The sequence below is a fragment of the Oncorhynchus tshawytscha genome, linkage group LG01, assembly GCF_018296145.1.
Source record: "Oncorhynchus tshawytscha isolate Ot180627B linkage group LG01, Otsh_v2.0, whole genome shotgun sequence".
Classification (NCBI taxonomy): Eukaryota; Metazoa; Chordata; class Actinopteri; order Salmoniformes; family Salmonidae; genus Oncorhynchus; species Oncorhynchus tshawytscha.
The window spans coordinates 1,116,138-1,130,130 of NC_056429.1; the positions used below are offsets into that span (position 1 = coordinate 1,116,138).

Consider the following 13,993-nt stretch of genomic DNA (forward strand, 5'->3'; position numbering starts at 1 on the left):
CTGAGGAGGAGACTGAGGAGGACCTACCTGAGGAGGAGGAGGACCTGGCTGAGGAGACTGAGGAGGACCTACCTGAGGAGGGACCTGAGGAGGAGGATCTGAGGAGACCTGAGGAGACTGAGGAGGACGTACCTGAGGAGACTGAGGAGGACCTACCTGAGGAGACTGAGGAGGACCTACCTGAGGAGACTGAGGAGGACCTACCTGAGGAGACTGAAGAGGACCTACCTGAGGAGACTGAGGAGGACGTACCTGAGGAGACTGAGGAGGGCCTACCTGAGGAGGCTGAGGAGGACCTACCTGAGGAGACTGAGAAATACTTACCTGAGGTGGAGGAGGACCTACCTGAGGAGGCTGAGAAGGACCTGGCTGAGGAGACTGAGGAGGACCTACCTGGGGAGAATGGAGAAGATGGCCATGCTGCTGATGCCAATGGGAATGCTGTCATTGACACGTGCAATTCCTAATTAGGCTATCTATATTCAAATGTATTTACCTCAGTACCATACAGGGTGGAACTGAAAGAACCAGAACACAAGAGTGGGGACAAGACTGGAGGACACCAAACTGCTAGGGAAAGCATTGTTTTAATAAATAATTGTTTTAATAAATAGAAAGATCAGCATTCTTTACACATTGGTCATTTGTTTCCCTGAAGGAGTTCCTGTTTCTGAATTTACTGTAGCTCTTTTTGTAAAATCAGGACCTCAATCTGCGGTAGATTTTTCTCTCTCCCCAGTTCCAAAACATCAATATGAGCTTGGTTCATGTCAGTTCTGGGGCGTTGCTTGGCCTGTCAGCTGTTTTTGCTGCTGGTCCAAGATCCTGGCACTGCTGTTTCTCCACGGAACAGGGTGTCAGCTCAACTAAAGGGAAGGAAATTAACTCATTATTAGAAGGCTATTTATGTGCCCATTTTTAGGCTATTTAGGCTATTTATGTGCCCATTTTGTACAACAATTTAATTGGGGTTTATGATATGCTCTGCCTCGGTACGAATGATGATGTTACGCAACATACTGTAACGGACCTGATAACGGTAACATCTGATAACGGACCTGATAACGGTAACATCTGATAACGGACCTAATAACGGTAACATCTGATAACGGTAACATCTGATAACGGTTCTGATAACGGACCTGATAACGGTAACACCTGATAACGGTAACACCTGATAACGGTAACACCTGATAATGGTAACACCTGATAACGGTAACACCTAATAACGGACCTGATAACAGACTTGATAACGGTAACACCTGATAATGGTAACACCTGATAACGGTAACACCTGATAACGGTAACACCAGATAACGGTAACACCTAATAATGGCAACACCTGATAACGGTAACACCTGATAACGGTAACACCTAATAACGGAGCTGATAACGGTAGCACCTGATAACGGACCTGATAACGGTAACACCTGATAACGGTAACACCTAATAATGGTAACATCTGATAACGGTAACACCTGATTACGGTAACATCTGATAACGGTAACACCTGATTACGGTAACATCTGATAATGGTAAGATTTGATAACGGTAACACCTGATAACGGACCTGATACCGGTAACACCTGATAACGGACTTGATAACGGTAACATCTGATAACGGTAACACCTGATTACGGTAACATCTGATAACGGTAACACCTGATTACGGTAACATCTGATAACGGTAACACCTGATTACGGTAACATCTGATAATGGTAAGATTTGATAACGGTAACACCTGATAACGGACCTGATAATGGTAACTCCTGATAACGGTAACTCCTGATAACGGTAACTCCTGATAACGGTAACACCTGATAACGGTAACACCCGATAACGGTAACACCCAATAACGGTAACACCTGATAATGGTAACACCTGATAACGGTAACACCTGATAACGGTAACACCTGATAACGGTAACATCTGATAACGGTTACACCTGATAACGGCAACACCTGATAACGGTAACACCTGATAACGGTAACACCTAATAACGGTAACACCTGATAACGGTAACACCCGATAACGGTAACACCCGATAACGGTAACACCTGATAATGGTAACACCTGATAATGGTAACACCTGATAACGGTAACACCTAATAACGGTAACACCTGATAACGGACCCGATAACAGACTTGATAACGGTAACACCTGATAACAGTAACACCTGATAACGGACCTGATAACGGTAACATCTGATACCGGTAACACCTGATAACGGTAACACCTGATAACGGTAACACCTGATAACGGTAACACCTGATAATGGTAACACCTGATAACGGTAACATCTGATAACGGACCTGATAACGGTAACACCTGATAACGGTAACACCTAATAACGGTAACACCCGATAACGGTAACACCTGATAACGGACCTGATAACAGACTTGATAACGGTAACATCTGATAACGGTAACATCTGCTAACGGTAACACCTGATAACGGTAACATCTGATAACGGTAACACCTGCTGCTACTAGGTCCACATCCACTCTGCTGCTACTAGGTCTCACATCCACTCTGCAGCTACTAGGTCTCACATCCACTCTGCAGCTACTAGGTCCACATCCACTCTGCTGCTACTAGGTCTACATCCACTCTGCTGCTACTAGGTCCACATCCACTCTGCAGCTACTAGGTCTCACATCCACTCTGCAGCTACTAGGTCCACATCCACTCTGCTGCTACTAGGTCTACATCCACTCTGCTGCTACTAGGTCCACATCCACTCTGCTGCTACTAGGTCTACATCCACTCTGCTGCTACTAGGTCTACATCCACTCTGCTGCTACTAGGTCTACATCCACTCTGCTGCTACTAGGTCTACATCCACTCTGCAGCTACTAGGTCTACATCCACTCTGCTGCTACTAGGTCTACATCCACTCTGCTGCTACTAGGTCTACATCCACTCTGCTGCTACTAGGTCTACATCCACTCTGCTGCTACTAGGTCTCACATCCACTCTGCAGCTATTAGGTCTACATCCACTCTGCTGCTACTAGGTCTACATCCACTCTGCTGCTACTAGGTCTACATCCACTCTGCTGCTACTAGGTCCACATCCACTCTGCTGCTACTACGTCCTGCATCGGGATCCCTCTGTCAGAAGTACCCCGCTCTCTCCATCACATCCTCTCCTTGTTTGAATGGTTGGCCTGCTGTGATGATGGACACTTCAGGGTTTAATTTAGTGAATGGGTTTGGGTTTGCACTGGTAGTTTTGGCTTCCATATTGTCTATCCTCGATGCTAGGTGCGCTATATCCAAGTCTAAGTTATCTTGGATTTCTTTGGCTTTTCTTTCAATCTCTCTTAAACTCGTCTCTGTTTTCTAGGGTCACTTACAGCCTGCCAACTTTACTGTTCAGCTGTTTCCCAAAGCTTAAAGTCCTACTTTCTATTTAGTTGTTGATCAGGTTGAACTCATGCAGTAAGAGAGTCGATTTTCTCAATGGTGTTGTTAACAATGGTGACCTTCAACGGTTGCTTTAGAATTTTTTTTGTAGCGATATACTGTGATTACAAACTTTTTTTGTTTAATGTTTGACACTATACACAACACACGCTTTTATAAACAATTAGCTCTAACGTTCTGATTCTAACATTCTGATTCTAACGTTCTGATTCTAATGTTCTGATTCTAACCCTTTCCCAGGGTCCATGTAAGAATGTCATCACTGTTATCCAGAAGTTTCAGGACAGTCTGTTTGTCTGTGGGACCAATGGGAACAAGCCCCAGTGCTGGAAGCTGGTGAGGATTTGTTTATTTTATGATTTCTTAGACAGTTGTAGAAACTGAGTAGTAGGAAGGTTAGAGACCGGGATTGAACTCTGTCTCCTGTGGGGAGACATATACGGCTTTCTCACTATAGTTCACAGGTCGGCCACCGAGCAGGGCTTTCTCACTATAGTTCATAGGTCGTCCACCCAGCAGGACTTTCTCACTATAGTTCACAGGTCGGCCACCGAGCAGGTCTTTCTCACTATAGTTCATAGGTCGTCCACCCAGCATGGTGATGATTGATTGCTATGTCATTTATGATAATTATTTACCTTAGCCTACTTGGTAAATATTTTCTTAACTCTTCTTGAACTGCACTGTTGGTTAAGGCCTTGTAAGCATTTCACTTGTTGTATTCATCGTTTCACGGTAAAGTCTACACTTGTTGTATTCATCGTTTCACGGTAAAGTCTACACTTGTTGTATTCATCGTTTCACGGTAAAGTCTACACTTGTTGTATTCATCGTTTCACGGTAAAGTCTACACTTGTTGTATTCATCGTTTCACGGTAAAGTCTACACTTGTTGTATTCATCGTTTCACGGTAAAGTCTACACTTGTTGTATTCATCGTTTCACGGTAAAGTCTACACTTGTTGTATTCATCGTTTCACGGTAAAGTCTACACTTGTTGTATTCATCGTTTCACGGTAAAGTCTACACTTGTTGTATTCATCGTTTCACGGTAAAGTCTACACTTGTTGTATTCATCGTTTCACGGTAAAGTCTACACTTGTTGTATTCATCGTTTCACGGTAAAGTCTACACTTGTTGTATTCATCGTTTCACGGTAAAGTCTACACTTGTTGTATTCACGGTAAATACACGTTTCACGGTAAAGTCTACACTTCACGGTAAAGTTGTATTCATCGTTTCACGGTAAAGTCTACACTTGTTGTATTCATCGTTTCACGGTAAAGTCTACACTTGTTGTATTCATCGTTTCACGGTAAAGTCTACACTTGTTGTATTCATCGTTTCACGGTAAAGTCTACACTTGTTGTATTCATCGTTTCACGGTAAAGTCTACACTTGTTGTATTCGGTAAATCGTATTTCACGGTAAAGTCTACACTTGTTGTATTCATCGTTTCACGGTAAAGTCTACACTTGTTGTATTCATCGTATTTCACGGTAAAGTCTACACTTGTTGTATTCATCGTTTCACGGTAAAGTCTACACTTGTTGTATTCATCGTTTCACGGTAAAGTCTACACTTGTTGTATTCATCGTTTCACGGTAAAGTCTACACTTGTTGTATTCATCGTTTCACGGTAAAGTCTACACTTGTTGTATTCATCGTTTCACGGTAAAGTCTACACTTGTTGTATTCATCGTTTCGGTAAAGTCTACACTTGTTGGTTTAAAGCCTACACTTGTTGTATTCATCGTTTCACGGTAAAGTCTACACTTGTTGTATTCATCGTTTCACGGTAAAGTCTACACTTGTTGTATTCATCGTTTCACGGTAAAGTCTACACTTGTTGTATTCATCGTTTCACTTGTTGTAAAGTCTACACTTGTTGTATTCATCGTTTCACGGTAAAGTCTACACTTGTTGTATTCATCGTTTCACGGTAAAGTCTACACTTGTTGTACACTTGTCTACACTTGTTGTATTCATCGTTTCACGGTAAAGTCTACACTTGTTGTATTCATCGTTTCACGGTAAAGTCTACACTTGTTGTATTCATCGTTTCACGGTAAAGTCTACACTTGTTGTATTCATCGTTTCACGGTAAAGCCTACACTTGTTGTATTCGGCACATGTGACATAAAGTATGATTTGATTGGTTCCATCATATGTTTTCATGTCCCAAATGGCCCCCTATTCCCTATGAGCCCTGGTCAAAATTATAAAAATAAAAATAACATTTTAAATGTAACCTTTATTTAATAACTAGGCAAGTCAGTTAAGAACAAGTTCTTATTTACAATGACGGACTAGGAACAGTGGGTTAACTGCCTGTTCAGGCCTACCAGGGAACAGTGGGTTAACTGCCTTGTTCAGGGGCAGAACGAAATATTTTTACCCTGTCAGCTCGGGGGTTTGATGCAGCAACCTTTCAGTTACTGGCCCTACACTCTAACCACTAGGCTACCTGCTGGTTACTGACCCAACACTCTAACCACTAGGCTACCTGCTGGCTACTAGTCCAACACTCTAACCACTAGGCTACCTGCTGGCTACTAGTCCAACACTCTAACCACTAGGCTACCTGCTGGCTACTACTCCAACACTCTAACCACTAGGCTACCTGCTGGCTACTAGTCCAACACTCTAACCACTAGGCTACCTGCTGGCTACTAGTCCAACACTCTAACCACTAGGCTACCTGCTGGCTACTAGTCCAACACTCTAACCACTAGGCTACCTGCTGGCTACTAGTCCAACACTCTAACCACTAGGCTACCTGCTGGTTACTAGTCCAACACTCTAACCACTAGGCTACCTGCTGGTTACTAGTCCAACACTCTAACCACTAGGCTACCTGCTGGCTACTAGTCCAACACTCTAACCACTAGGCTACCTGCTGGCTACTACTCCAACACTCTAACCACTAGGCTACCTGCTGGTTACTAGTCCAACACTCTAACCACTAGGCTACCTGCTGGCTACTAGTCCAACACTCTTAACCACTAGGCTACCTGCTGGCTACTAGTCCAACACTCTAACCACTAGGCTACCTACTGGCTACTAGTCCAACACTCTAACCACTAGGCTACCTACTGGCTACTACTCCAACACTCTAACCACTAGGCTACCTGCTGGCTACTAGCCCAACACTCTAACCACTAGGCTACCTGCTGGTTACTAGTCCAACACTCTAACCACTAGGCTACCTGCTGGCTACTAGTCCAACACTAGGTCCACTACATAGGGAATAGGGTGCCATTTGTGAGTCGCCCACTGTGATCTTTGGTTCCTGTGTTGATGAGTGTTTTTCCTGTGTTTATGCCACAGTATTCTCAGATGCCCAATCACACACTTGAGATTGTGGAGAGTTACGAAGGCACTGGACTCTCTCCTTACGTTTACTCCCAGAATGCACTCTCCCTCACTGTAGGTATGTTGAGCACATAGCTGTCGACTGTTGTCTTCCCTACAGTACAAACTTAACGTTCAGTGGTTCAGTGGCAGATAACACACTATATATACAAAAGTATGTGGACACCTCTTCAAATGAGTGGATTTAGCTATTTCAGCCACACCCGTTGTTGACAGGTTTATAAAATCCAGCACACAGCCATGCAATCTCCATAGGTAAACATTGGCAGTAGAATGGCCTTACTGAAGAGCTCAGTGACTTTCAACGTGGCACCGTCATAGGATCCCACTTTTCCAACAAGTCATTTCATCACATTTCTGCCCTGCTGGAGCTGCCCCCCTGTCAACTGTAAGTGCTGTTATTGTGAAGTGAAAACGTCTAGGAGCAACAATGGCTCAGCTGCGAAGTGGTAGACCACACAAGCTCACAGAACGGGACCCATGGGTGCTGAAGCCCGTAGTGTGTAAAGATCGTCTGTCCTCAGTTGCAACTACAGAGTTCCAAACTGCCTCTGGAAGCAACGTCAGCACAATAATTGTTAGTCTGGAGCTTCATGAAATGGGTTTCCATGGCCGAGCAGCCGAACACAAGCCTAAGATCACCATGTGCAATGCTGGAGTGGTGTAAAGCTCGCCACCATTGGACTCTGGAGCAGTGGAAATGCGTTCTCTGGAGTAATGAATCACACTTCACCATCTGGCAGTCCAACGGATGAATCTGGGTTTGGCGGATGCCAGGAGTACGCTACCTGTCCCAATGCATAGTGCCAACTATAAAGTTTGGTGGAGGAATAATGGTCTGCAGCTGTTTTTCATGGTTCGGGCCCCTTAGTTCCAGTGAAGGGAAATCTACAGCATACAATGACCTTGTAGACAATTCTGTACTTCCCACTTTGTGGCAACAGTTTGGGGAAGTCCCTTTCCTGTTTCAGTATAACAATGCCCCCGTGCACAAAGCGAGGTCCATACAGAAATGGTTTGTCGAGATCAGTGTGGACTTGCCTACACAGAGCCCTGACCTCAACCACATCAAACACCTTTGGGATGAATTGAAATGCTGACTGCGAGCCAGGCCAAACCGCCAAACATCAGTGCACCGACCTCACTAATGGCGTTGTGGCTGAATAAAAGCAAGTCCCCTCAACAATGTTCCAACATCTAGTGGACAGCCTTCCCAGAAGAGTGGAGGCTGTTATAGCAGCAATGTTCCAACATCTAGTGGAAAGCCTTCCCAGAAGAGTGGAGGCTGTTATAGCAGCAATGTTCCAACATCTAGTGGAAAGCCTTCCCAGAAGAGTGGAGGCTGTTATAGCAGCAATGTTCCAACATCTAGTGGACAGCCTTCCCAGAAGAGTGGAGGCTGTTATAGCAGCAAACGGAGGGACCAACTCCACATTAATGCCCATGATTTTGAATTGGAATGAGATGTTTGACGAGCAGGTGTCCACATACCTTTGGTCATGTAGTCCAAAGGTTGGTCAATCAGATCCCTTGGCGTTGAATACGTACGTTTTCACAAAAATGCAACGAATTATTGAATGTCTCTGTGTGTCTCTCTGTGTGTGTCTGTGTGTGTCTGTGAGCCTCTGTGTGTCTCTCTGTGTGTCTGTGTGTGTCTGTGTGTGTCTCTGTGTGTGACATAAGATCATACCTAATCAAATCCAGTAGAAATACCTTATAAAATGTGTCTATTTTTTACCAGGATGCAATGAATTATTGAATGTCTTTGCTTCCTTGTTGTAACGTGGGTCTGTTCTTTTAGAGGGGGACCTATATGCTGCAGCTCCTTTATACAGTGATGGGAGCTCATTACAGTTCAGAAGGAAAGCTGGCAGCAGAACCAATGTATGGATGTATGACAAGTGGGTGACCGGTATGTAAAGAGAGATAATGAATGAATATATCATGTATTTTATTAGTATTATTTATTTTACCTTTATTTAACTAGGCAAGTCAGTTAAGAACAAATTCTTATTTTCAATGACGGCCTAGGAACAGTGGGTTCACTGCCTGTTCAGGGGCAGAACGACTTTTCCGGTTACTAGTCCAACGCTCTAACCACTAGGCTACCCTGCATACTTTATTAATGTGATACTGTATTAATGTGATGGTGTATTAATATGTAATTAATTGATGTGATAATGTGTTAATGTGATAATGTATTAATGTGACAATGTGTTACTGTATAATGTATTGATGTGATACTGTATTAATGTGACGGTGTATTAATATTTAATATATTGATGTGATAATGTATTAATGTGATAATATTGTACTATATCATTTATTGAGGTGATAATGTATTAATGTCATAATAGTGTACTATATAATGTATTGAGGTGATAATGTATTAATATATATTGTATTCATGTGATAATGTATTAATGTGATACTGTATTAATGTGATGGTGTATTAATATGTAATGTATTGATGTGATAATGTGATAATGTATTAATGTGATAATGTGTTACTGTATAATGTATTGATGTGATGCTACATAATGTATTGATGTGATACTGTATTGATGTGACGGTGTATTAATATTTAATGTATTGATGTGATAATGTGATAATGTGTTACTGTATAATGTATTGATGTGATGCTACATAATGTATTGATGTGATACTGTATTGATGTGACGGTGTATTAATATTTAATGTATTGATGTGATAATGTATTAATGTGACGGTGTATTAATATTTAATGTATTAATGTGACGGTGTATTAATATTTAATGTATCATGTATTAATGGGATAATGTATTAATGTGATGTATTACTATATACTGTGATAATATCATTCATTAATGTGATAATGTATTAACATGATGATGTATTAATATATCATGCAGTGATGTGATAATGTATTCATGTGACGATAATATGTTAATATAGCATGTATTAATGTGATAATGTATTAATGTGATGATGTATAACTATATAATGTATTGATGTGATACTTTATTAATGTGATGGTGTATTAATATATAATGTGTTGATGTAATAATGTATTGATGTGATGTATTAATGTGGTAATGTTTTAATATATAATGTATTGAGGTGATAATGTATTCATGTGATGATGTAGTAATATATCATGTATTGATTTGATAATGTATCAATGTGATGTATTAATATATAATGTGTTGATGTGATAATGTATAACTGTGATGTTGTATTTATATATAATGTATTGATGTGATAATGTAGATAATCTAACTGCCTGTAACTCAGGCCCTGAAGCAAGGATTTGCATATTCTTGGTACCATTTCAAGGGAAACACTTTGAGGTTTGTGAAAATGTGAAAGGAATGTTGGAGAATATAACACAATAGATCTGGTAAAAGATAATGCAACGGAAAAAACAACCATTATTTTGTATTGTTTCCGTACCATCATCTTTGAAATGCAAGAGAAATGCCATAATGTATTTTTCCAGCCCAGCTACAATTTTTATTTTGCAGTGTATGTGCAAAGTTTTAGACTGATCCAATGAACCATTGCATTTCTGTTAGAAAAGCTGTATCAAGACTGCCCAAATGTGCCTAATTTGTTTATTAATAACTTGTTCAAAACTGTGCACTCTCCTCAAACAATAGCATGGTATTCTTTCACTGTAATAGCTACTGTAAATTGGACAGTGCAGTTAGATTAACAAGAATTGAAGCTTTCTGCTAATATCAGATATGTCTATGTCCTGGGAAATGTTCTTGTTAATAACAACCTCATGCTAATCGCATTAGCCTACGTTAGCTCAACTGCCCCGTGGACGGGACACCGATCCCAAAGAAGTTTGTGATAATGCACCAATGTGTTAATGTATACATTTGATGATGTATTAATAGATCATTTTTTAATGTGATGATGTCAACATGAAGGAAACTTTGCCTGACCTGGCACTTAGTTTAGACTCTAGGTGCACCCCAAATCAAATATTTTTCAAAGCCCTTTTTAGATCAGCAGATATCACAAAGTGCTTATACAGAAACCCAGCCTAAAACCCCAAACAGCAAGCAATGCAGATGTAGAAGCACGGTGGCTAGGAAAAACTCCCTATGAAGGCAGGAACCTAGGAAGAAACCTAGAGAGGAACCAAGCTCTGAGGGGTGGCCAGTCCTCTTCTGGCTGTGCCAGGTAGAGATTATAAGTTTAAGATTAACATAACAGAACATGGCCATTAAGGCCAGATCGTTCTTCAAGTTGTTCAAATGTTCATAGATGACCAGCAGGGTCAGATAATAATAATACCAGTAGTTGTCGAGGGTGCAGCAGTTCAGCACCTCAGGAGTAAATGTCAGGTGGCTTTTCATAGCCGATCAAATGGCACCTTATTCTGAATATGGTTCACTTTTTTAGACTAGAGCCCTGGTCAAAAGTACTGTGTAGGAGGAAGGGTGGCTTTTGGGACGCTGTCTCATTCTCAGTCTGGCATCAGCAATCACAGTACAGCTTCATTAGTGAAATCCTTATCTTTCCGTCTACTCTTCCGCGTATCAGCATAGCTGCCAAGCCAAGGCTACTAGCTACGTCATGATTTAAGGCGGCAGACTTGGCTCTGTGGCTGTTAATCATGGAAGAGGGGTCACTGTAGTTTGGATGGAACTCTCTCAGGGTTCCTCTGTGTTAGTACTTTCTGTTGTTTCACTGATACACCCATGTGTTCTGTTGATACACCCATGTGTTCTGTTGATACACCCATGTGTTCTGTTGTTTCACTGATACACCCATGTGTTCTGTTGATGAACTGATACACCCATGTGTTCTGTTGATACACCCATGTGTTCTGTTGATAAACTGATACACCCATGTGTTCTGTTGATACACCCATGTGTTCTGTTGATGAACTGATACACCCATGTGTTCTGTTGATACACCCATGTGTTCTGTTGATGAACTGATACACCCATGTGTTCTGTTGATGAACTGATACACCCATGTGTTCTGTTGATGAACTGATACACCCATGTGTTCTGTTGATGAACTGATACACCCATGTGTTCTGTTGATGAACTGATACACCCATGTGTTCTGTTGATGAACTGATACACCCATGTGTTCTGTTGATAAACTGATACACCCATGTGTTCTGTTGATGAACTGATACACCCATGTGTTCTGTTGATAAACTGATACACCCATGTGTTCTGTTGATGAACTGATACACCCATGTGTTCTGTTGATGTGATACACCCATGTGTTCTGTTGATGAACTGATACACCCATGTGTTCTGTTGATGAACTGATACACCCATGTGTTCTGTTGATAAACTGATACACCCATGTGTTCTGTTGATGAACTGATACACCCATGTGTTCTGTTGATACACCCATGTGTTCTGTTGATGAACTGATACACCCATGTGTTCTGTTGATGAACTGATACACCCATGTGTTCTGTTGATAAACTGATACACCCATGTGTTCTGTTGATGAACTGATACACCCATGTGTTCTGTTGATGAACTGATACACCCATGTGTTCTGTTGATGAACTGATACACCCATGTGTTCTGTTGATGAACTGATACACCCATGTGTTCTGTTGATGAACTGATACACCCATGTGTTCTGTTGATGAACTGATACACCCATGTGTTCTGTTGATAAACTGATACACCCATGTGTTCTGTTGATAAACTGATACACCCATGTGTTCTGTTGATAAACTGATACACCCATGTGTTCTGTTGATACAATGTGTTCTGTTGATGAACTGATACACCCATGTGTTCTGTTGATGAACTGATACACCCATGTGTTCTGTTGATGAACTGATACACCCATGTGTTCTGTTGATGAACTGATACACCCATGTGTTCTGTTGATAAACTGATACACCCATGTGTTCTGTTGATAAACTGATACACCCATGTGTTCTGTTGATAAACTGATACACCCATGTGTTCTGTTAAACTGATACACCCATGTGTTCTGTTGATGAACTGATACACCCATGTGTTCTGTTGATGAACTGATACACCCATGTGTTCTGTTGATGAACTGATACACCCATGTGTTCTGTTGATGAACTGATACACCCATGTGTTCTGATTGATGAACTGATACACCCATGTGTTCTGTTGATAAACTGATACACCCATGTGTTCTGTTGATAAACTGATACACCCATGTGTTCTGTTGATGAACTGATACACCCATGTGTTCTGTTGATAAACTGATACACCCATGTGTTCTGTTGATGAACTGATACACCCATGTGTTCTGTTGATGAACTGATACACCCATGTGTTCTGTTGATAAACTGATACACCCATGTGTTCTGTTGATGAACTGATACACCCATGTGTTCTGTTGATGAACTGATACACCCATGTGTTCTGTTGATGAACTGATACACCCATGTGTTCTGTTGATAAACTGATACACCCATGTGTTCTGTTGATGAACTGATACACCCATGTGTTCTGTTGATAAACTGATACACCCATGTGTTCTGTTGATGAACTGATACACCCATGTGTTCTGTTGATGAACTGATACACCCATGTGTTCTGTTGATGAACTGATACACCCATGTGTTCTGTTGATAAACTGATACACCCATGTGTTCTGTTGATAAACTGATACACCCATGTGTTCTGTTGATGAACTGATACACCCATGTGTTCTGTTGATGAGATGCGACATGTTTGTTTCTCGTTAATTTTGTTGGCAAAAATTATTGTGCAATCATTAGATAGGTAGTGGAACACTGTAAATGATAACTGGAGTGTTTTATAGAAGAATGGGTTAATTGGTTGATATTCCCTGTCCTCCCAGAGCCCACGTTCATCTCCACCTGCTGGGTGAGACGTAGGGAGGAGCCGGACAAGGAGAAGATATATATCTTCTTCAGGGAGAAGAACTCTGACAGCAGCCCTGAAGCTGATCCCTGGATCTCTAGAGTAGCACAAGTCTGTAAGGTAAGATAGTGGGATAGAGACAGTCTGAATATATTACAATACATCCACAACACATTACATTTTTGTCCTCAGGCCCCTACTCTACTACCACATATTGACAGTTCAAAATCCTTGTGTGTGTGTATGTATAGTGTGTGTGTTATCGTGTTTGTGTGTACATGTGTCTGTACCTGTGTGTGTCTCTTCACAGTCCCTGCTGTTCCATGAGGTGTATTTTTATCTGTTT

General features: G+C 41.5%; 1 protein-coding gene across 1 annotated transcript in view; it reads left to right on the top strand.

Annotated features, from left to right (window-relative positions):
* sema7a (semaphorin 7A) overlaps positions 1-13,993 on the top strand; it is a 79,677-nt gene that overhangs the window by 25,892 nt on the left and 39,792 nt on the right. The window contains exons 4-7 of the mRNA XM_042327624.1: positions 3,672-3,767; positions 6,761-6,863; positions 8,607-8,717; positions 13,625-13,767. Coding sequence (XP_042183558.1) covers positions 3,672-3,767; positions 6,761-6,863; positions 8,607-8,717; positions 13,625-13,767 — 453 coding nt within the window. The remainder of the gene's footprint in view (positions 1-3,671; positions 3,768-6,760; positions 6,864-8,606; positions 8,718-13,624; positions 13,768-13,993) is intronic.